The following is a 24,985-nucleotide window of genomic DNA, read 5'->3' as shown; positions in this document are numbered from 1 at the left end:
TGCAGATCCACAAAGGGAGAAAATAATTCACATATCATAACTTTATGATATTTGATTCATTTTCTCCCTTAGTGGATCTGCAGCTGCAAATTATATATCTATATATCTCTATATATATATATATATATCTCTATATATATATCTATATATCTCTATCTATATCTATATATCTCTATCTATATCTATATATATATCTATATCTATATATATCTATATATCTATATCTATATATATATATATATATATATATATATATATATATATATATATATATATATATATATATATATATATATATAGATATATATATATATATATATAGATATATATATATATATATATATATATATATAAGAGAGAGAGAGAGAGAGAGAGAGAGAGAGAGAGAATTTTTCCATAAGCACATTGCTGGAAGTATCTTTGCCTTTTGGATTTTAAATTTGCGTTTATCGATGACATTCATATGCATTACCTTTGATAGCTCCACATCAAGGTTTTCTCCATTTTTGATATTCTCCCAGGAAATGAGGGCCCCCATATTTGTGTTGTAGCGACAATAACCTGGTTGCAAAAGAAGAAAGTATGTGAATCTAACTCAACCATGAATAGAGTTTAAAGTATTTCAGTATTCCAATTAAAAAGGAAGTAAGGATCAATTACTTTTTAAAAAGTCTGAGATAAAATCTAGCCTTCCTTGAACTGGCTGCTCCAAAATTTTCCTTGCTTCATTTTCAGCTCCTTTTCTTTAAGAAGAAATGACAACATAAGTTATACTGTCAAATATTTTGAAATTCAACATCTTCTGAAGCTAAATGAAGAGTTAGGTAAGAATACAAAAATAAGACACTACAGCAGAGTGAAGAAAACACACGGTAACATTTTGTCCTCCACAGCTACTGGTTCATAGTCTGATTTTCCCAAACTATAAAATAAACTTATCAGAATACTGTACCAATCAAAACTTGATAATACCAAAGTACTTAATGCAGTAATGTTCTTTATTTAAGAGAAAAAAAATACATGAAAGTGAATGCATTTATTAGAAACAGCTAATAATTCTGAAGAAAAAAAAAAAGTTAAATAACACAGGCAAAGCTCTGATGCAGAGTTAGATAATACAACCAAAAAAAAAAAGGAAATCACTTATTGCATATAATATGTTAAGTATGCAAAAGTCATTATTGCTTGGAGTTTGATTTCGCTTATATAATATGTATACAAGTAAATAGCTGGTAAAGTGTGATGCATTTTCACAGCCACTGCTGAGGCTGCCCAATGTAAGGTTGTGGGGAGCAGAACACTAACCAGGCAGCATCACACCAGGATGACACACTAGACCTACACTGGGCTAACAAACTGATAACAGGCAGATTTAAAATTCTATTTTATCAAGTAAACATGCAGTTTACTGATGTATAGTAGGACAAATAAGAGTATGCAGCGAGAACACACATGGACACAGGGAGATTATGCATATTGCACAGTAAGTGGTCTGGAAGCTGTGAGGCAGCACCAGTGACTACTGTGCCACCTCCTGTAAATCCAGTTATGATGTCTGAACAGTTATTTGATTGTAGAAAGAAGATCGGTGTTCTTTTAGAAGTTTAATTTAAAATAAATAAACCCTTCCACGGGTACAAATTCAATTCTCTGTTGATATACTAATGCTACAGTGCCACATTACTATAGGTTTTTTTTTTTTCTTCAACCAAGTCAATACTTAAATTTTATATTCATTATTTCACTTACAATTTTGAGATTAGCTTTACAAAAAAAGTGCCATCTTGAAGTTTAGAAAAGTCTTCGATGGGTGTGGTGAGGTTCAGGCTGTTAATCTGACAAGAATGATATAAAAATCACAGATCAGGAAACAGATAATGATAAAAAATCAAGTGAAACAGACTTCAAGGACAGCAGAAAACAATGTAAAGAACAAGAGGAATTTCAGCACTGATCAAAAAGCACAAAGTCTTCACTTCTCTTTATTTAATTTATAATAGGACCAGCTTTCCATTCTTTTATTAACTATCATGACTTTTTGCCATTTCCTTATTTTAAAACAATAACAAATTTGTTGCATTTTATAAGACAGATTGTATACCTATATATAGGATTCATTCTACATTACTTATGTACAGTACATACACACATAAAACATGCCTGCTACATGAGAGGTCCTATTCACTTCAACTTCACTCAAGTTATCACAAAGCACCCTATCAGTTTGTAAATTTCATTAAAAACAAACAGAGCAGTAAACAGAGAACACACACAACTCTCTAGAATTTTAGAATTATAAATATGTACCTATTAAAATATACAAATAAATAAAACTAACAATACATATAATAATCACAATATGGTATTGAGAACTGGCTACATCATTAAGACATAATGTAAACTGGACTCTGGGTTAGTCTGCGAGTGTAACACTGCTGCCAGGACTTGTCAAGCACGAAGAATGGTCTACTGTATATTTAACAATGTAATATGAATTTATCAACTTACTGCACTCTGAATTGTAATGGTTAAGAATGTTTAGATATTTAAGGAAAATGGAACAGGCCATTCAGCCCAGCGTAGCTCACTAATCCTTATTCCCTTTGTTTCTCCAGAATATCCACAAGTAATACTCACCCATGTTAACAGGGACAACTTTCTCTTTTCATCGACCACCATTGAGGCTGCTCTTCTGCTGCCCTTTCTTGAAGAACCTAAGTGTAAGCATCAATAAAAGTTCAGTTAGCCTTTGTTTTAAATAGCACACTTTACAGCAATGACTATTAAAAGCACTGACCAAAGCGCGGAATTGTACAACACAGGAAAATGCATTAAAATATTTTTCTTATGTAAAAAAAATACATACTGGTCAGTTCACAGCTTTTGTAAACACATACATTTTTGCATCTTCAATAAAATAAAACTTCTGATATGAAACAGGGCAAAGATCACAAGCAAGATAAACTTTTACAAAGAAGGTATTTTTAAAGATTAAAAAATTTACATATTTTTTTAATTTACAGATGGAGCATTACCCTTTAAAAAAATGCTATATTATTTTACTTATATATATTTTTCTTCTGTGGCTATACCACGTTTTCCCACTCTAATCTTTAAGATGTGCACCTTCATGAGTGTAGCTTAACCAGAGCACTCCACCTGCTGCACGACACACTTGTATATCCTCACTTTCAGCCTGAACAGCATCCATGTAAGGATATCTGCTAACTTCTACAACAGAATGTAAAGAAGGTTGTACTGCTGCTCTAAGATCTCCAACTTAATCCAAAGGGCTTGATCATTTCTCATTGGACTTTGCTCCTGTAAACATCTACATTCAGACTGGGTCTCCAGTCTTGGAGTTTTATTTCGTTACTGTCTGAGGTTTGAAAATGACATCATGCCTTCAAGCCATTTTCTCCCCCATATCACAAAATTGCTGGAGTCAAGCCCTTTCTCTCCTCCTCTGAAGCAGAAATACTCTATCATGCCATCGCCACCTTTCCACTAAATTATTGTAGTTCTTGTTTTAAAGGTTAAAGTTTAAATTGCTGTCGCCAGAGTTCCACAATGGCCCAAATTTAATGAGCACATCTTTCCTAACTTGCCAAGATGTGAATTTCAGAATGCTAGATTACCCGATAATGATACTTTTATTTTACCAGCCTTCTTACAATTAGAAAGACGCTTTTTTGAGCAGCTCGTGATCTGTTATTCACGATTATGGCTCCTACTCTCTAAACACTAGCTGTAGATCTTTTTGTGAAAATCCATGGACAGAAACTGGCGATTGTAAAAGTGTACCGAGCGGTAATTCCTCAGTCGAGTGTGCAGGTAATATGAGGGCCCAAACAGGCCATAAATCATATTTCTGTGTGTAATCTATTGGTTTATGAATATTTACTATCGGTTTGCGTGCATACTTAATTGGTTTGCCTGCGTACAATACTGGTTTCATTCATATGAACTACAGTATATTGGTTCGTGTCCGTATATTATCCGTTTGTATGTGCATATCACTGGTTTGCATATGACCTATATTGATTTGCGTGTGTATATCACTGGTTTCAGTATGATTTGTTATTGGTTTGTGAGTGAACTGCATTGGTTTACGCTTGCAGGTTATCGGTTTGAGTATAAACTATATTGGCTTGTGTTCTGTGTCAGTCTAACAATGTATTTGCGTATGCACTATATTGCTTTCATGCACGTCATGTGGGTAACCTGTCGATTTTGCGCTTGAACACTGTTGGTTGTATGTGTGCACTATGTCGGTTTCGCGTATGAAACATATTAGTTGGCAACTCTGTGTATGAACTACATCGGCTCTACGTGTGAACTATATTGGTTGTTCACGTGATCGTCAGAGGAAATGGGCGGGGCAAGAAGCAGGAACTCAAATGCAGGTAGAGTCATGGAGTATAAAGACAAGTGACTAGGACACGCATCTGCGTTTAAACGGCACTATATATTTTTTTCTGCACAATACGTTTGCGGAAGGACTTGGTGGTAATTATTACTATTTAACAGAATCTACCCTTGAGTCTGTAATGAACACAAGGCTGAAGTTAGGTACGTATTGGGCCGTCTTCTTATTTGCTTCCAGGATCATGTTTGCTCGCACCCAGCCACAGTACTTTTTCACACAACTTTTGAAACCAGTTATCCATTCTGAAGGCAAAATATTCTGCATGTACTAACGCCTTTATCCAACATACAACATTTAGATACTACTGGTTACATTCGCCCAGTGCCCCCCGCGCCGCACAGACAGGTGAAGTGACTTGTTTATGGTCACATAGTGTCATTATCAGGACTTGAACCCACGAACTCAGTTTAAAAGTGCAGTCTTAAACACTACGCCACAATGCTTGCACATCTACAACGTGTATATTAATTGGCATAATATAAACTTGTCCAGGACAGATTCCATTGTTAAAGTTGAGTTTAACATTTTCAACCCGTTCAAGTTTTGGTTGAAAATCTGGAATATTTATTTTTTCAAATAATGGATCAGTTTGCGGATTAATGTACACACTGTAGAATATTTTGCCTTGCTGTTAATATAGTAGAAGCTGGTTTGTGAATATGTAGCTGACTGCAAGCGTATACTGGATGTAGCTAGAAGTGAACAAAAAGGCAGCTGAATGTGTACCAAACTTAAAATAATTACCACCAACCCCTTTCACAAACATACCGTGACGTGCAAAAGTATTCAATCCCCTTGAAAGCTGTCATAATTTTATGCAAGACAAAATATTTGTACATATTTATTCATTCCATATTTTTTCTTATGCTGTAACAAAACATTTCCAAAGTCAAAATAAACTAATTTTATGTAGACATTTAATTGAAGAAGAAAACCACAAAAGTTAGTGTTTACGTAAGTGTTTAAACCTCTGTGCTTTGGAAGCTCCAGGCTTACACCAATGACAAATTAATTACAAAAGTGGCAGACATTTGACAGTCATATTAAACATAATGAGGTGCTGCTTTCTCTCTGGATATAAAAAGCCCCCTTCGTAGGGGCCGTAGTCTTTGGTGGACAGTCACTGAAAAAATGAAGAGAGAGGAGCATTCTGCTGATGTGAGAAACAAAGTTATTGAAATGCACAAGGTAGCAGGAAAGGACTATAAAAATATCAAGAGTTTGAATGTCCCATTGTGCACTGCTGGATCCATCATCAGAAAGTGGAAGGTTCATCACAGCACCGAGACTCTTACTAGAACAGGCCGTCCCTCAAGACTGAACATCAGAGTTAGACATCAACTGGAGAGAGAGGAAACTAGAAATCCAACAGTCAGTCACTCTCAGATGTTTGCAATGCTTTTTGGCTGAAACTGGAGTGAAGGTGCAGGGGTCCACAATTTCAAGAGGTCTCCATTAAACAGGCCTCTACAGGAGGGTGGCAAGAAAGAAGCTATTCCTTAAGATGGTCCACATAAAAGCACATATGGCGTTTTTCCAGTTAAATGTGGGGAGGAGGGTTTATGCTCAAATGAAACCAAAATAGAACTTTTTTCTCAGACTTCAAAGAGGTACAGAATGTGTGGCGTAAAACAAACACTGCCCATGCCACAAGAAACACCAGACCTACAGTGGAATATGGTGGTGGCAACATCTTGCTATGGGAATGTTTTTCATGTGCTGGGACTGAGAATCTTGTCAGAGTTGAAGGGACAATAGATGGGCCCAAATACCACACAATATTGCAGGAGAACTCGTTCCAGTCTGCTATGAATTTAAAGCTCGGGAGAAGATTCATCTTTCAAGATGACAATGACCCTAAGCATTAGACCAAAGTGACACTGGGATGGCTCAAAAACAGACAGGTGAATGTTTCGGAATGGCCAAGTCAAAGCCCTGATCTTAACCCTGTTGAGAATCTGGGGAACTGTTTGAAAACTGCTGTTCAGAGATACCATCCCACCAACATACAGGGTACCTAGGAATCATGCCAAGAAGAATAGGGAAGAATCACGCCCGAGTAATGTGCAGAACTGGGGCATATTTACATAACCCCAAAAGAATGAAGGCTGTTACTGCAGCAAAAAGGTTCTTGACAAAGTATGAATATGTTGGGCTTGAATGCTTAGGCAAACAATCACTTTGGAGTTTTTTTTTTAGTTATTTGGAGTTTGATAACGTTTTGTTACAGCTCAAGAGCTCCCTTTAAAAATACCAAATGGATAAATATATGGACAAATCTTTTGTCATGCAGAAAATTAGGATGACTTTTAAAGATTGAATACTTTTGCACGTCACTGTATGTTTGTGAAAGGGCTTGGTGGTAATTCTTTTACCAGTATTTTCCCTTAATTCTGAAATGATCACAGGGCTGAAGTTAGGTACGCATTCGGCTGGCATTTTATTCACTCCCAGCTACTCCCAGTATAAGCTTGCAGTCAGCTACTTATTCACACAGCTTTTGCAAAGCAGCTTCTTATTCTTTTATAACAGCAATGCAAAATATTCTACAGCGTGTACATTAATCGTCATCATTACAGACTGATCCATTATTTGAAAAATAAATATTCCACATTTTGGTCCTGCACGGGTCAAAATTGTTAAACTCTAATTTAACAAATGAATCTGTCCTGGACAAGTTTATATATGCCAATGTCACAAAACTATGAAAATTAAGGTGGCCCAACGTCATTTAACACTTTACAGTGCCCATTAAATATCACAGTAAATCCCATTTATCTGATCTTGAAGTGGGAATACATTGTCAGTTTCACCCTGATACTCGCACTGGGCAGAGCAAAACTCCGCTGCATCTTAAAAAACGCATCTGTCCTTTCACAAAACTGTGAAAGGTAAGGTGGCCCAATATGATGTAACTGACCCATGCAGGTCCTAAATGTTAAATGTTTAGCTTTTCAAAGAATGGACACGTTTAGTCAATTAATATACACGTTATAGATGTGCAAGCATTGCGGTTAGGGCTTTGCACTTTCAACCCTTTGTTCGTGGGTTCAAGTCCTGAGACTGACACTGTGTGACCCTGAGCAAGTCACTTCACCTGTCTGTGCGGCGCGGTGCGGGGTCGCCGGGCATAATAAATCTAACTAGTAGTAACTAAATGTTATGTTGCATAAAGAAGTCAATCGTAAATGTAGAATATTTTGACTTTTAGAATAAGTAACAGTTTTGCAAATACTGTGTGAACAAGTACAGATGCTGGTTGCAAGCAAGCAAGCATGTAGATGGGACCGAATACATACCTAACTTCATCCTTGCGTTCATTACAGACTCAAGGGTAGATTCTTTTAAATAGTAATAATTACCACCAAGTCCTTTCGCAAACGTATGGTGCGGAAAAAATAAATATATAGTACCGTTTAAACGCAGATGCGTCTCCTAGATACATCTCTTTACACTCCATGACTCTACCGGCCCTTGAGTTCCCGTTCCTTGCCCCGCCCATTTCCTCTGAAGATCACGTGAACAACCAATATAGTCACACACAGAACCGATATAGTTCATACACAGAGTTGCGATAGGGTGCGCACGCATAACCAATATATTTCATACGCGAAACCGACATAGTGCACACATACAACCAACAGAGTTCAAGCGCAAAATCGACAGGTTACCCACATGAAACCAGTATAAGACGTGCATGAAACCAATGTAGTGCATACGCAAATCCATTGTTAGACCGACACAGAACACAAGCCAATATAATTCATACTCAAACCGATAACATGCAAGCGTAAACCAATGCAGTTCACTCACAAACCAATAACAAACGTACTGGAACCAGTGATATACACACTCAAATCAATATAGTTCATATGCAAACCAGTGATATGCACATACAAACGGATAATATACGGACACGAACCAATATAGTTCATATGAATGAAACCAGTATTGTACGCAGGCAAACCGATAGTAAAATATTCATAAACCAATAGATTACATACAGAAATATGATTTATGGCCTGTTTGGGCCCTCATATTACCTGTACACTCGACTGAGGAACTACCGCTCGGTACACTTTTACAATCGCCACAAAGACAATGTGACTGATGTGATGAATTATACACTGAAAAGTTGTTACACTTCCTCCTTCAGGTAATTGACTCAAGAACACATGCCAAGGGAAACGTTTTCAGCACCACCACTCACTGTCATAAAAACGTTTACAAAAGCATCTTAGATGACACGGAAGTTAATATGCCAAACGCGTAAAGAAATTAACAGGGACATCGGAAATAATCTCTCAAAAATGCAGATAAACGGTATATATTTTATTACTTCTGTAAATTATTTCTTACTAGCAAATACATTAAAAGCCATGTTGTTCCGAAACAGCATGGTGAAAACTCACATTAAGAGGATATGTTTACACTAAAACTACGATATACGGCGGTTTTTAGAAAATCCGAGCAGTAAATTCAACACGCTGCTCTTACCTTAACCCAAACTAGTTTTTTTTCTGTCTACAAAACTGCTGTACACTTTTCCCGTCACTTGCTCATTACCGTTTACGATAACATTTCAAATTTCGGCGCTTGCCATTGTTCCTCTTCCTTATTGGTTAAACGTCATAGAACGTGCTTTACGTAAAGGGCGGTTCTTTCCCATGATACTTTCTGATTGACGTGTTACGGAGTGTAGGACGACATTCTTATTTAACTGTACTTTGTGTTGTTTTTTTTCCATTCTCGCCTGTCAGAGTTTGATTGCCTTACTCAGACGTAATCAACGAGAGGTCTGGGTTGTTTTCGAGAAACCTTAAATGCGCCCATGTTAAATTAAAGTCTTTACATGTTCTGAAATTAGCGACAGTTTGTGTAACTTGCCTAATCTCTAGGATTTTTTCGGGCTATTAGTGTTATGAGTGGATAATTAATGACGTTCTGAACTCGTGCTTGACGATGCAGAAGAGATGAGCACCTCGTTTGAATTCGTTTTTATAATCGGAATTCTGTTATTATTATTACCTTTTTTGTCTCGGGTGTAAACACAAATCAGATTTCAGTTGTAGTACAGAAGTACGGCAATCTTCAAAACGGGGCGCGATGTTGTTTGACAAGCAGTTTACCACCCGTTTGAGTTTTTATCCGACGGTCCGTATAACAAAACATACTTGGCGTAAACAAGCAGGTTTATGTCAAATGTTTGGTTTGCGTTAAGGTGGTGTCTCTTCTTTAGGACGCCTCCAAAGTAAATTCGGTTCTGGTCTCGGGACACTATACTAAATGAAATGGGTTCGATAACTGAGGGGTGGGTGAATATAATCCACCACTAAATCGCCTCTTTTACAAAGCGAATCTGTGGAACCGGGTTAGATAATTCGGCAAGTTCGCTACATCTATCCATTCCACTACACAGTGGGATTTATACAGGCAGCAACGAGTGAACCATTACAGGGTCCACATCCATTGTCGCATGTAATGTCACCTATCTAACTAAGGGGAGATGATCTGGAGAAATGGATATGTTGCTAAAAATCGGAGAACGCGGGGTTTTGAAACACAAACGCACTGTTTCAAGCCCAGCACCTGGACAGTCTGCAATTCACCGACACCAACCCAGCCTAATACTTCCAACAGAGTGTAATTGCAGACTGCAGTACCTGTGAGGCCAGTCATGTAACGCCCCAACATCACAAAACACCCATTACATTAGATTATGATTAACATTAGGGTCCCGTTACACAATGGTTAAGATGAGGGTTATCTGACTCAAAGGGTGTTTTCATGACTGACGTTGTGGCCATTACCTGACCGATGTCATAGGTATTGCAGGCTGTAGTTAGACCTTTCTCAATATTTCTGGTAACCGTGAAATACAAATCAATTAGAAATCAATTATTAGTTTAACTGGGTAAAAGCAAAGGACAGAAAATATCACAATTTTAATCAACAAATTGAGGTCTGCTTTCTACCAAAACTAAGAGGAGGAGCAATAGAGGTGTTGTATATCTTAGAGTAGTGTTTCTCACCCTTTCTGGTGTCACAACCTACCAGTTCTCCCTGGGTTGAGACCCACACCACCACCCACTAGCATTCTAAACATTAGTGACCCACCGGAGGCAGCCCACAACACACGAGTGGGCCGTGACCAAGTGTTTGACAACTAGTGGCGTAGAGTGAACGTCTTTGCCAGTTTCACTGCAATAAAGGGCACAAGGTTTGATCATCTAGTGTGTATTTTAATACATGTAGAGATGTGTGTGTGTGTGTGTATAAAGTGAATTAATAAACTGTTCCAGTGTACAAATGCTTACAGTATCAGTATGTATTACCAAATAGTGCGGTGTAGAGAAGGACCTTCAAATGTGGACTTGAACTTATTTTGGACAATCTCGGTGAATAGGACAGGTGAGCTTGTTGGACGTAATGCTGTCACCATTATCGCATTTCTAATATACTGCACAATGCATTGGTCAGTAGGTAAAAATACTTTGAAATGGTATTTTTGTGACTTTTAATAACAGAACAAGATACAGAGGACAGAAAGATATGGAAGAAGATGATCCACTGTGGCGACCCCTAACGGGACCAGCCGAAAGAAGAAGAAGAGGATTTTCGTGAATTTTAAATCTGAGCAATTCTAACAAGAAATGGCTAAAATCCTAGTAGCTTATCTCTGCAGAATCAAGGGCAGAGCAGGAACCAACGTCCGGCAAACTAATGTACACACCCTCATTCAATGATACTTGGATAAGTTATAATACAGTACATCAGTGTCATGATCAGTTTAACAGCAATTTTCAATGTTTGCATAGCTGGTTGCCCTCCAAAACTTCTTCCTTCACTTTCCATGGCTCTGCGCTCTTAAAATTAAAGGTGGCATAGTGGATGCAGTGCTGTAGGAGAACCATTTTTGGTCCCCAATAGAACTATCCAAATGAAGGTTCCAGAAAGGGCCTTTATTTATTTAGAGCCATAACAGGTTCCATAAATAGCCAAGAACAAAAAGGTAGCTCATTTTTAAAGGACTCTTGTTGCATATGGTAACACAGGCTTGATTTCTTAGGAACCTGCATGGTTGGCTGCCATAAATTAAATATTTCTAGTTTTTTTCCACATATTAGGAACACTTTTCAAAGCCCAAAGACTCAGTTTTGATATGGAAAGAATATTTTATGGAATGAAATGTCTCTTTGTCAAGCAATGGTTTTACAAGGAACAATACAACTCACTAAAGTGCCATTAAAGAACTTCTATTTTTAAGAGTGTAGACATTCTTTTATCTATGCTCTTCATTTATTCTTTCCAGCGTGACCTCCAACCAGGTCTCCTTTCATCCTTCCTCTTGGTCTCATCCTTTCCACCTCCATCTGGCCACACCTCTTCACCCAATCATCCTTTGCCTTTTGCTCCACATGCCCAAACCACCTTCGTGTGTTTCTCTTCAGCACAACACTGTTGCCTCCATACTAAGCCTTTCTCATAACTCGGCCTCCATCTTCATCACACTCCATGACATTCCACACATTCATCTGATCATTCGCATCACTTTTCTTTCTAGCTTAGTTTCATGTCTTGCTTCCATTGACTCCCACAGAGTATGTAACTCCTACTCCTCACACAGCTTTTATAAACTACCCAGGCAGGTAAACAAGGCTACAGATAGGAAGGGCATCCAGCATTTAAAGTTACTGCTTGATACAAAGTTAGCTGGTCATTCACTTCTCTAAAATTTGAGAAAATGTTCATGGGAACCCTTGGTTGGTAAGGTTTAAACAGGGGAGGCATTGATCCCAGTTAGCTCTCCCCATGGAGTGATATAGCCGACCCAATTTGCATAAAGCACATGGAATTGTGGGTATACCATTCAACACGTATATTTAGTGTGATTTTTTGTTTTTGTCCTGTAAATTAAATTATTTTTAATGTCTGTCCATTTCTCTTATCATATAAATATCCTATACATTGAAGTAACTGGAGAAGATGCTGGACACCACATTAATCTTGGTACTTGACAAATTTCAGGGTGTTGAAAAACAAGTGAATGGGTGTGGGCCTTGTACTAGAAACTTGAAACAAAATGTCAACAGAGGAACAGACTTTGTTAAGGTGGTTTTATATTGGTAAAATCATTAATGAAACTTTTGAATTGTTCATACAGTAGTTATTGTAATGAAGCACTCACATTGAGTTTAAAATATGGCCAGAAAAGATCATTTACATCACTTTTAAAGTGAGTATACTAAAACAAAAAGAAAAAAATGAGTGATCTGTGTTCACACTCAAGTGCAAATCCCAAGCTTTGATAACAGGTGTGTCTCAATAATCATGGTAGCTGTTAGCAGGTATCATGTCTTTATAAAAAAACATGTTGAGCGTCATGTAACCACAGCCCTGCTTCACCAACTTCAGTGATTATCAATTACTAATGGGAAACATGACAGTACAGTGGTTAATACACTGCCATTTGACAGATTTTAGCATTCTCAGTTTGACTTGCCTTCCCAAGTGTCATCTCTGTGGAGTCTGCATTCTCTCTTTGTGTCTTGTGGGTTTTCATTCCACACCCCAAAAGACATCAATTGGTGATTGTAGATGGCCTGTGTGTGCAAGAGTGAGCTCTGTGATGGACTGATGGCTCATCCAAATCTGTTTGCCACATTGCATCCAGCCGAGAAAGGCTCTGACAAATCATGATTTGGATTAAGAGAGTCTGGGAAAATGAGATGAGATGGGACAAGTTCTCGACATGTCACAATTTTGCTGCTGTATTCATTCCAACCAATTGGTTAATGAGGACCAATATCTGGTCATTTTGATACATATATATATATATATATATATATATACGAGGTGTGGCAGAAAAGTAATGAGACTGATTTTTTATTTACCAAAGTTTTTATTTTTTTCAAACATCAATGTTATCCCCTTCAAAGTAGTTCCCTTGGGCAGCTACACACAGATGGAGACGTTTTTCCCACTGTTGGTAGCAGTGCTGGAAGTCTTCAACCGGTATGGTCTTCAGCATGTCCATTACACTCTTTTGGATGTTTTCTAAAGTCCCGAAATGACGTCCTTTGAGGACATTTTTCAGTTTAGGAAAAAGGAAAAAGTCACACGGACTGAGGTCAGGTGAATAAGGGGGCTGGGGAACCACAGGAATGCGTTTTTTCGATTGTCCTTCTGCTCAATTGTGAGGTTTTTCTGCACCATTTTGGCACAGACCTTTCGCATGTGCAAATGTTCAGTCAAAATTTGATGAACGGTAAATCTGTTCAAATTTTATTGTACACTCAACATTCTTAATGTTAAACGATGGTCTGATCTCACAAGAGTGTTCACACGTTCGATGTTTTCATTGGTTTTCGAAGTTGAAGGCCTCCCTGAAAAACTTGAGCTCGGGATAAAGAATGTTCCCCATAGGCCTGTTTTAACTTTTCAAACGTCACACTTGCCGTTTAATGGCACAACGTTGCTCCAAATTCCGCTGTTCCATTTTGCGTGACGCACAACCAAAAACACAACTTCGCTAATAGCAGTCACAAAAATCACGTAGTTAACGGAAGGAGTTGAAACTCGCACTGAGCTATGGGAGGGTACTGATACACGTGCTCTATCAAGGACAACAGCGCAGCGTTGCCAGATCGCTTGCAGTGTTGCCAGTCTCATTACTTTTCTGCCACACCTCGTATATACAAATATATATATATTAGTCAAATATATACAGTACATATACGCGTATAAAGACATATATGGAAGTATTTGAACAGTGACACAATTTTCATAATTTTGGCTCAGTACATCACCACAATGGATTTGAAACAAAGCAATCAAGGTGTGATTAAAGTCTAGCTGTTAAGCTTTAATTCAAGGGGTTTAACAAAAAATATTGTTTGAGCAATTTAGAGAAGACAGACATTTTTATACATGGCCCCCATTTTGAGGGGCTCAAAAGTATTTGGACAAACTAACATAATCATAAATACAATGATCATTTTCAAGATTTAGTTCAGAATGCTTTACAGTCTGTGACTGCCTGAAGTCTGGACCCCATGGCCATCTCCAAGTGGTGGGTTTCCACTCTAGTGATATTTTGCCCGGCCTTTACTCTAGTTGTCTTCAGTTGCTGCTTGTTCGTTGGACTTTCTGCCATCAGTTTTGTCTTCAGCAAGTGAATTGCATGTCCAATTGGGTTGAGGTCAGTTGTTTGACTTGGCCATTGAAGAATATTCCACCACTATGTATTAAAAGGCATGTGGTTTGCTTTCCCAGTATGTTTTGGCTCATTGTCCATCCGTACTGTGAAGTGTTGTTGTTTCAGTTTTGCAGCATTTGGCTGATTCTGAGCAGACAGTATAGCCCTTGTGATAAAGGCGCTATATAGCGCCTGACCCGGCACAGACTACGCAGAGGCACGTGTTCACACTCAATACTTTTTTATTTTCTTTCTTCAGCCGCGGGCACACGTCTTCCCCGTGTCCCACCGGCCCAACACAGTCCCAAGCACAAAACACACAAAAACCACACTTTCCTGCTCCACCACTCCTCCCAGGCAACCTCGTCCTCTTCCTCCCGATTCTGGCCTCGAGTGGAGGTGGCTGGCCCTTTTTATATCCCACCCGGAAGAGTTCCAGCTGGTTGACCAGCTGGTCCTAATTGCCCTTCCGGGTGGGGCTGAGAATTCAAGCAGCCAGGCTGCGGGGTCCCTACAGCTCCCCCTAGTGGCCACCCGAACCCCCAACCAGGCTGCGGAGGACTCCATCTCCCATGGAGCCCTGCGGGTGGTTGGGGAATCACCGTCCGCCATGGAGGCTGCCACCAAGCGTCCCGGGGGAGGTACTGAAGTGTCCATGGTGGCTCCCCCGGAATATACACAACAGGGGCGTCCCGGCCGGGCATGGGACCCTATAAACTTCAGAATTCATCCTGCTACTTCTGTTAGCAGTCATATCATCAATAAACACCAGTGACTGACTTCCATTTGCAGCCATGCATGATCAGGCATGATCATTGAATCATGAGACATCTCTTCTCCATACTCCTCTCTTTCCATCATTCTGGTATATATTGATCTTTGTCCCCTTTGTTACAGAACTGGACGGGCTTTTAGAAAATGTTTTCCGTTAAAGTCTAACCTGTACATCCTATGCTTGAGGTTTATCAGTGGTTTGTGCCTTTAGGTAAACCCTCTGTCTTTACTTTCTTCAAGTCATCTCTTCATTGTAGACCTTGCCAATGATGGGAACTATCTCCCGGAGAGTGTTTCTTGTTTGGGAAAATGTTAATAATAAATAACAATACATTTTATTTAATATGCACCTTTTTTACCACTCAAGGTCACCTTACAATAAAGTTAAACAACACTTAATAAAATAAAAACACGAAAATGATCAATCAAAAAGCAATAATTAGCAAACAAACAAATATGACAGGCAGTAACAGTGCAGAATTCACAATTGATATGCCTGCTTGAAAAGATAAGTTTTGAGGGTAGTTTTAAACTGTGCTATTGAATCATGCTGACAAATATGAGAGGGAAGAAAAGTCCAGAGTTGAGGAGCACTATGATGGCATGGCTCCAAGACATAAAGACATGGATGACTCACAATATTCTCCAACTAAACAGCAATAAAACTGAGGTGCTCCTCTTTGGCTGTAAATCTACACTTGCTAAGGTTAACCGTTCTTCTATTTTAATCAACAATATTAATACAAACGTCTCTTCCCAAGTTAAGAGCCTGGGCGTTATTCTTGACAGCACTCTTTCTTTTTCTTCCTATATAAGTACCATTTCTTGGACTGCCTTCTTCCATCTCCGGAACATTTATAGACTTCGCCCTGTTCTAACGTAGCTCAGTAATGAAGTATCGGTTAATGCCCGAGTCACCTCATGTATAGATTACTGTAATGCTATTCTATCTGGCATCCCACAAAAACGTATTCATCACATACAACTTATTCAAAATTCTGTGGCCAGGATAATAACCTGCATTTCTAAATCCACTGAACATATTACACCTACTGTATTCTCTCTCAACTTCACTGGCTCCCTGTTAATTACAGAATACAATACAAAATACCGCTCTGAACATTTAAAGCTCTCCACAACCTCACTGATCTCCTCCATATTTACACTCCCTCTCGATTACTCAGATCTTCATCTGCAGCTCCACTTTCTGTACCACACATCAAACTCAGTTCTATGGGAGCTCGAGTGTGTTGTGAAGTGGTTTGTCTTAACCAAGGACAAAATTCTGCAATTATTCAACACAGTAGTCTTCTGTGGTTTTCTAGACCTGCTGGTGTTGCTGGGTTCAACTGGAACAGCTTGTCAGTCAAATGTCTGAGCTATGAAGAAAAGCGTCTGTCATTCCTAAACGGCTCATATGATATTTTTGTAAACCCTTTCAATTAAACTTGAAGGTCTATACTTCAATCACATAATGATTGCTTAATCCATTCATCCAGTATCCAACCCGCTATATCCTAACTACAGGGTCACGGGGGTCTGCTGGAGCAAATCCCAGCCAAAACAGAGGGCAAGGCAGAAAACAAACCCCGGGCAGGACGCCAGCCCACCGCAGGGCACACACACCAGGGACAATTTAGAATCACCAATGCATCTAACCTGCATGTCTTTGGACTGTGGGAGGAAACCGGAGCACCCGGAGGAAACCCACGCAGACACGGGGAGAACATGCAAACCCCACGCAGGGAAGCCCCGGGAAGTGAAAACAGGTCTCCTTACTGAGAGGCAGCAGCGCTACCCACTGCACCACCATGCCACCCTAATTGCTTAATTCAGTATATATATACACATACACTCACTTAAAGGATTATTAGGAACACCATACTAATGCGGTGTTTGACCCCCTTTCGCCTTCAGAACTGCCTTAATTCTACGTGGCATTGATTCAACAAGATGCTGAAAGCATTCTTTAGAAATGTTGGCTCATATTGATTGGATAGCATCTTGCAGTTGATGGAGATTTGTGGGATGCACATGCAGGGCACGAAGCTCCTGTTCCACCACATCCCAAAGATGCTCTATTGAGTTGAGATCTGGTGACTGTGGGGGCCATTTTAGTACAGTGAACTCATTGTCATGTTCAAGAAACCAATTTGAAATGATTCGAGCTTTGTGACATGGTGCATTATCCTGCTGGAAGTAGCCATCAGAGGATGGGTACACGATGGTCATGAAGGGATGGACATGGTCAGAAACAATGCTCAGGTAGCCCATGGCATTTAAATGATGCCCAATTGGCACTAAGGGGCCTAAAGTGTGCCAAGAAAACATCCCCCACACCATTACACCACCACCACCAGCCTGCACAGTGGTAACAAGGCATGATGGATCCATGTTCTCATTCTGTTTACGGCAAATTCTGACTCTACCATTTGAATGTCTCAACAGAAATCGAGACTCATCAGACCAGGCAACATTTTTCCAGTCTTCAACTGTCTAATTTTGGTGAGCTCGTGCAAATTGTAGCCTCTTTTTCCTATTTGTAGTGGAGATGAGTGGTACCCGGTGGGGTCTTCTGCTGTTGTAGCCCATCCGCCTCAAGGTTGTGCGTGTTGTGGCTTCACAAATGCTTTGCTGCATACCTCGGTTGTAACGAGTGGTTATTTCAGTCAAAGTTGCTCTTCTATCAGCTTGAATCAGTCGGCCCATTCTCCTCTGACCTCTAGCATCAACAAGGCATTTTCGCCCACAGGACTGCCGCATACTGGATGTTTTTCCCTTTTCACACCATTCTTTGTAAACCCTAGAAATGGTTGTGCGTGAAAATCCCAGTAACTGAGCAGACTGTGAAATACTCAGACAAGCCCGTCTGGCACCAACAACCATGCCACGCTCAAAATTGCTTAAATCACCTTTCTTTCCCATTCTGACATTCAGTTTGGAGTTCAGGAGATTGTCTTGACCAGGACCACACCCCTAAATGCATTGAAGCAACTGCCATGTGATTGGTTGATTAGATAATTGCATTAATGAGAAATTGAACAGGTGTTCCTATCCTTTAGGTGAGTGTATATATATACAGTATATTGTAATAAGGCACTGTATAGCGCCCAACACGGCACAGACTGACGCAGAGGTACGTACAAAATAAACAAAGGCTTTATTATTTCTCTTCAGCCGTGGGACACGTCTTTCCCATGTCACACAGCCCAACACGGTGCCAAAAGCAAAACACGCTACCAAAACACTCTTTCTCCTTTACCACCACTCCTCCTCCTCCTCCTCCTCCCGACTCTGGCCCTTGAGTGGTGGTGTCTGGCCCCTTTTTATAGCCCACCCAGAAGCGTTCCAGGTGCTTGACCACCTGGTCCTAATTGCACTTCCGAGTGGGGCTGAAGACTCATCCAGCCGGGCTGTTGACTCCATGCAGCTCCCCCTAGCGCCCATCCCAGCTCCCAAACCAGGTTGTGGAAGATTCCATCTCCCATGGAGCCAGGCAGGAGGCTGGGAAATCACCGTCGGCCCGGAAGGCTGCCACCAAGCAGCAGGGGCGTCCCGGCCGGGCATGGGACCCAGCCGTACCTCACAATATATATACATATATTGAAAGCATCCACTCTGTCTCTTCATTGATTTTCTTCATTCATGTTTTGCATACTCAATATGTATTGCTTTAGTTCAAAACATTTCATTTTTTTATTACAGACTTTTATAGTGAACACCATCCTGAAGTGCTTTCCTACTCCAGTACTAATCAAATGATTTTGCATTTTATAAACTTGAATGTTAAATGAGTTATTCAGGATTAAATGTTGACTAAGCAGAACCGTTTGAACCTTATAGTTTATAGCCCTTTGGCCACTTGATCACACTGTCTTCTCATTTATCTAATTATTAATACAGTTATAGATTGTCTGTCTGTGAGTTCCTTATACTGTACAGTCCTACACCCTTTGACCAACATGCAGTGCTGCAGTTTGCACACCAGTGCCATCTGCTGGTTTAGAGCAAGTGAAACATCCAAACAGACTGAAACCACGAAGGAGAATCAAAGGGTTGTTGTTTAACTTCAGATTTCTCGGCTTTTCTTCATTATTTAAGCACTACAAACTGCCCACATGACAGCATTCACTGTTACAACCCAGCAATGAGTTACAGCAATTCTGGGGTAAATCAAACATGCCCGACAACAAATGGGCACTCACAGAGAAATACAATGCATGTAATTTAGTGATGAGGAATTTTGGACCTCAAAAACAGAAGAGAGGCTCGTTTGTCTTTCTGATGTCTCATATTTTACATAGCATCACAGATTAAAAGAAAAATAAGGCCGAAATTGTGGATGAACTCACCAGACCTGTAACCCTTGATACGGCACAGCGTGTTACTGGATGTCAGCAACTGCACTTGGCGATGTCTGACATACCCAATGACATGAAGACATGTCAGCTATCATTGGCTTCAGAAAAAAACGAGCCTCCTCTTCCCTTCTTCATTAGTTCCTCTGTCTTACCAGACCAGTCCAGCCCGTCATGGACTCCCAAATAGCAGAAGCAGTGCACCCACCTCCACGTTCACTCCTTGAATAAATGACCAGTCGCAGAGTATCTTTGGTGTGGTGAAAGTCAAAACCCAGTTTCTTGGTTCTGCTAATGTTACGTGGTCTCCTCCTGACTCCTCTACTCTGTCTCATCACCCTTAGTGCAGAATAATCAGAGAATCTCCACGAGTGCCATGACCTGCTCTTATATTTATATGGCGACTTGCAGCGCGTGAAGACACCTTGTGGTGCTCCAGTGTTGCTCACATCCACATCAGAGACACGGTCATTGAGCCTCGCAAACTGTGCTCTGCCCACAACACCATCTTATTAAATTCTTAAAACCCACAGGAATAAATTGGCAAACAAATACAGACTGTCGTCTCTTTAAAAGATTAGCTAAAAAGGTGACTCTAAGGCACAGGGACTTTGTAGCTGGAGAATTCCTGACTAAAGGACATGCGTACTTTAAATCAGTTTTTTATTACTTAAAGCAAGTGGTAAAACAGGACAGAACAAAAGGTGCAATCCAAAAAAATCTTGCTGAATATTGGCAGAAAAATCAAAGAACAAATTGAGGCTGAGCATTTGTGCAGAATTCATCATGGTGTGAGATTAGAAGTGACAAGGCCGTTGTTAAAGAATTCCTCTGTGAATATATAAGCACAAATCCAAATTAGGATGACTAATTAACCTAACGTGCATTTCTTTTGGGAGAAGATGTGGCAGAAACCCACACTTGCATGAGAATATATTGAAAAAAAACACAGAGTCATAAAATGAACACAAGTCCCCGAAGCCAAAAGGTAACAACATTAACTGCTGTGCCTTCAAGTCACTCTTTAAAATCCAAGTTTTGTGTGAAGCACATAAAGTATTCACGTCCAATGTTAATATTTAGTTAAAGGCTTCTCTATCAATCCTGGGTTGGTCCTAAAATCAGTTCTGGGCTGGGACATCCTATTGGTGTTTCTTTTTTATTTTTACTGCAGTCTTCCTGAGTTTCCCCTTGGTGAACCAGCAATCCATTATTTTTTTAATTTTATACAGTGCCTCCTGTAATGACTACTTCTTCTTCTTTTTTCAGCTGCTCCCGTTAGGGGTCGCCACAGCTGATCATCTTCTTCCATATCTTCCAGTCCTCAGCATCTTGCTCTGTTACACCCATCACCTTCATATCCTGTCTCACCAAGGCTACCAAATAATTTGACAAATAAATATAAAACAAAATCACATATAAGGAGGCCATTTTGCAGTCTTGACAGCAGTATACAAGAACATAAGGAATCTGACAAACGAGAGCAGACCATTCTGTCCATCAGGCCTGTTTGTTTAGCTACTAAGAGTTAAGCTGTCTTAAGGTCCTCTTAAAGGTTCTCATTGTTTCTGCGTAAACTACATGTCTTAGTAGTTTGTTCCAGATTCCCATAAATCTTTGCATAAAGAAGTACTTCCTGGCTTCAGTCCTAAATGTCCATCCATCCAGTACCTAACCTGCTATATCCTAACTACAGGGTCACGGGGGTCTGCTGGAGCCAATCTCAGCCAACACAGGGTACAAGGCAGGAATCAAACCCCGGGCAGGGCGCCAGCCCACCGCAGGGCACACACACACACACACCAAGCACACACATACCAAGCACATACTCTAGGGACAATTTAGAATCGCCAATGCACCTAACCTGCATGTCTTTGGACTGTGGGAGGAAACCCACATAGACACGGGGAGGACATGCAAACTCCATGCAGAGAGGACCCGGGAAGCGAACTCGGGTCTCCTTACTGCGAGGCAGCAGCCCCACCATTGCATCCCGTCCTAAATCTTCTTTCCCTTAATTTCCACTGACATCCTCAAGTATATGATTCATTGTCAAGCTGAAAGAATTATGATGGACCTACTTTATCAACACCATTTGAAGATTTTAAAAACCTGAATTAGAATGTGGGCTCCTAAACAGGATGCCTTCGGTGTGGAATTTGCAGGCTCATTCTGTGTTTGCGTGAGACCCAAAGACCTGCCCTTCTGTAGATTGTTGAGTATAAATCATCACAGCGGTGATGTGTGTGTGTGTGTGGCTGCTCCTTGTAATGCCATCCAGTTGTGGTAACTCCTTCCTTACAGATACTTTATGCATACTGCGTACACATATAAAACCTTTGTTTATCTATACATATAAAAGTCAAAGCCCTCACTGACTCATCACTAATTCTCCCACTTTCCATATAGAAGGGAAGCTAAAATTTCGAGTGCTCATTCCTTGCAGTGTACTTACAAAAGTTAGGTATGTTTCATGTCCTATTGCAACACCCAAGGGGGGAAACGGGTGTACCCCCTAAACTTTATATATAGATAGCGGAACCCCTCCTCATTATTTCTATGACTTCCAATATACGTAGGAAGCCCGAATTTCCCATGCTTATCCTTTACACTGTACTTACAAACGTTAATTTTGCGCCATGCCCCGTAACGAACTTTTGAAAATAACGTCTTTTTGGCGGTTCTGACCATTGTGCCGTAAGTAACTTTCGGAACTGACCTTTCCTTTTGGCGGTTTGATTCCTTATTTCCGTTAACAGATGATTTATTTCACGGCAGAGACGCACAAGAGCCATCTCCAGTCCCTATTCCTTTTTCCGCACGGCCGCTGTCCGCACACCTACCACGTGGTTGGCTCCCTAACTGAAAATGTGCATTTCTCATACACAACATTTACAATCATAAATTAAACTCTTTTACAATCATAAAATTTACCCTCAATATTTAAATAAGCCTATGACATTTACATTGACAATCATGTTACGTTATTTTTTAAATGTTTCCTTTTCTTTTTCATAACTTCTTTAACACACTACTTCTCCGCTGTGAAGCGCGGTTATTTTGCTAGTTAGTAATATTAGTAATATTATAATGTAGTGGTTAAGGCTTTGGACTTTAACCCCTGAGGCTGTGGGTTCAAATCAGAGCCGGCCTTAGGGCAAAGCGAACAAAGCCCACAGCTGGAGGGGGCCCACTGCGCCCAAGGGTTTTTTTTTTTCGTGTGATGCGACGCTGCTGCTGAGGGCCCAATGGAGCAACAGACTCCTTCACTCCAACCTCTATTACTAATTGAGCAAGAGATTGTCGAATCTCATGATTATTCTGAACTTATTCATAAGTTTGCCAGTGCCAAGTTTCGAAAAGTGTCTTTTGTGTGAAATACATTTCAGTATCTGCTGGTGAGTTATTTTATATGGATATCTGAATATCTCGAAAGTATGAAAACAAGCTTTAAAACCGAATAAAAATGTAAAAACAAAATAATGTGGATCTCATCTTCAAAAAATAAAAAAATATATATAAAAATATAAAAAGCAAAAAAAGTGCTTGGCCTAGCTATTTACCTCCACGTGCTGCCTGGTGGAAACAGCAAAAGCTGGCTAAAATGTAGCTTTATCTGTTAATGTATCGTCACTAAAGACATTTATGCGGGCCCACTCTGACCTCCTTCACTCAGGGCCTTGTACAACAGTCTGTGCTGACAGCCTGCAAATTTGGCTCCTGTCAGTGTGTTACGGTTGTCAGTGTCAAACGGAAATCGTCAAAAAGTGATGGTTGTAGATGCCGGGAAAACGCATTTCTGCAGCTCAGAATGCAGGAAATCGCTTGGCGGCCGGAGCTCTGCCCCGGACCCCCTAGCTTCAGGGGTCACTCGGTATCAGTTTGCTTCGGGCCCAAAATTGTCTAGGGCTGGCTCAGTTCAAATCCTGCTATTGACGATGAGCAAGTCACTTGACCAGCCTGCGCTCCATTTAGAAAACCTACAGAAATGTACTGTACACATGTAAATGTACATAAATGTAAGTCGCCTTGGATAAAGATGTCAGCTAAATACGTAAACGTATTAATTTGATCAATGTGATAGCCTCTCTATTATAATAAAAAAATCCTAGGACAAGACGTGACTTTCTCAGAGAGATACTTTCATGTCCCACAAGAGGAGACTTTATGCCAAGACGTTTAACCACACCCAGGGCTGGAAATAAAAGACAAAGAGTAGATGACAAATTCGAATGTTGTAAAGAATTCAAAAATGTTGGCGCGATACACATGCAGAGCAGATTAGATATAATGGAAGTACGAAAATTCGAAAGTCTCAAAAAAATGATAGTAAAGAAAGTAAAGATCACATTAGCGCAAACATACAGAAATGATTACTCTGTGAAATAACGGAACAACAAAAATAGATTGAATATATTGTTCAGATTTAAACTTTAAGTCGGAGACTTGTAGATCGTGTTTATTCCCAATGAAGAGGCGTATCTGTGAGAATTACAAGATTTGTTGTTTTGTGAAAGTGAAATCCACATACACGAGTGGCAGAGACACAAAGTGTCTGGTGCGTAGCGCAGACGGGTGGGGTATGTCAGTAGAGGTGGGGTTTAGCGAGCGCAGTGAGCCCCCTAATATAAACGATAATATAATGGCATCCTGTGACCACATCGTGTCAGTCCCCTCTTGTACCAATGCTATAAACACCAGACAGATGAATGAAAACAATGACATTTAAATGAAAGACTGGTTTCCTACCCAATACTGTGCCTGCATTTTAACATTTTTGCCATGTCTGTTTAGGTTTTCCTGCTGTGTCCCCAGAGACCTACAGAGTAAGTTAACTGGTAATTTCAGACGGTGTGAGTGTGGATGTGTGTCCGTGGGTTGTTTCCACCCTTGTGCCCAACGCTGACAGGACAGCCCAAGAGGATACATTTTGTTGATATTCCTCTCATGTCTATCATATGCAAACTTCTGTTATAAACATGCAAGTAGCTAGAAGGCCCCATGTATTAAAACACAGCGGAGTAAAAAGGCCTTGACAGAATCTGGGCGTGTATTTTTTTCCACTGGTTTTCAAATGTGCAAGATGGATTAAAATTTTTTGGTTACAAGCTCACTCAAAAAAAAAAAGTAATTTTAGGTTTGGTTTGTATGGCAGTCTAATGTAAAAGGGTGTCTTGGTTCATATACAGTGGTGTGAAAAACTATTTGCCCCCTTCCTGATTTCTT

At 40.0% G+C, this 24,985-nt stretch overlaps 1 protein-coding gene across 3 annotated transcripts in view; it reads right to left on the bottom strand.

Annotated features, from left to right (window-relative positions):
• numa1 (nuclear mitotic apparatus protein 1) overlaps nucleotides 1-9,032 on the bottom strand; it is a 47,520-nt gene extending 38,488 nt beyond the window's left edge. For all 3 annotated transcript variants that reach the window (XM_039745678.1, XM_039745680.1, XM_039745679.1), the window contains exons 1-5: nucleotides 8,927-9,032; nucleotides 2,638-2,714; nucleotides 1,750-1,835; nucleotides 661-743; nucleotides 473-561 (exon numbers count right to left, since the gene is read on the bottom strand). In XM_039745678.1, the coding sequence (XP_039601612.1) occupies nucleotides 473-561; nucleotides 661-743; nucleotides 1,750-1,835; nucleotides 2,638-2,679 (300 nt within the window). In that variant the 5' untranslated portion in view covers nucleotides 2,680-2,714; nucleotides 8,927-9,032. The remainder of the gene's footprint in view (nucleotides 1-472; nucleotides 562-660; nucleotides 744-1,749; nucleotides 1,836-2,637; nucleotides 2,715-8,926) is intronic.
• Between the last annotated feature and the right edge of the window lie 15,953 nt (nucleotides 9,033-24,985).

Source organism: Polypterus senegalus, chromosome 2, assembly GCF_016835505.1.
Source record: "Polypterus senegalus isolate Bchr_013 chromosome 2, ASM1683550v1, whole genome shotgun sequence".
Classification (NCBI taxonomy): Eukaryota; Metazoa; Chordata; class Cladistia; order Polypteriformes; family Polypteridae; genus Polypterus; species Polypterus senegalus.
Note: the sequence above shows the minus strand (reverse complement) of the source record. Positions and strands in the feature narration are given on the sequence as shown.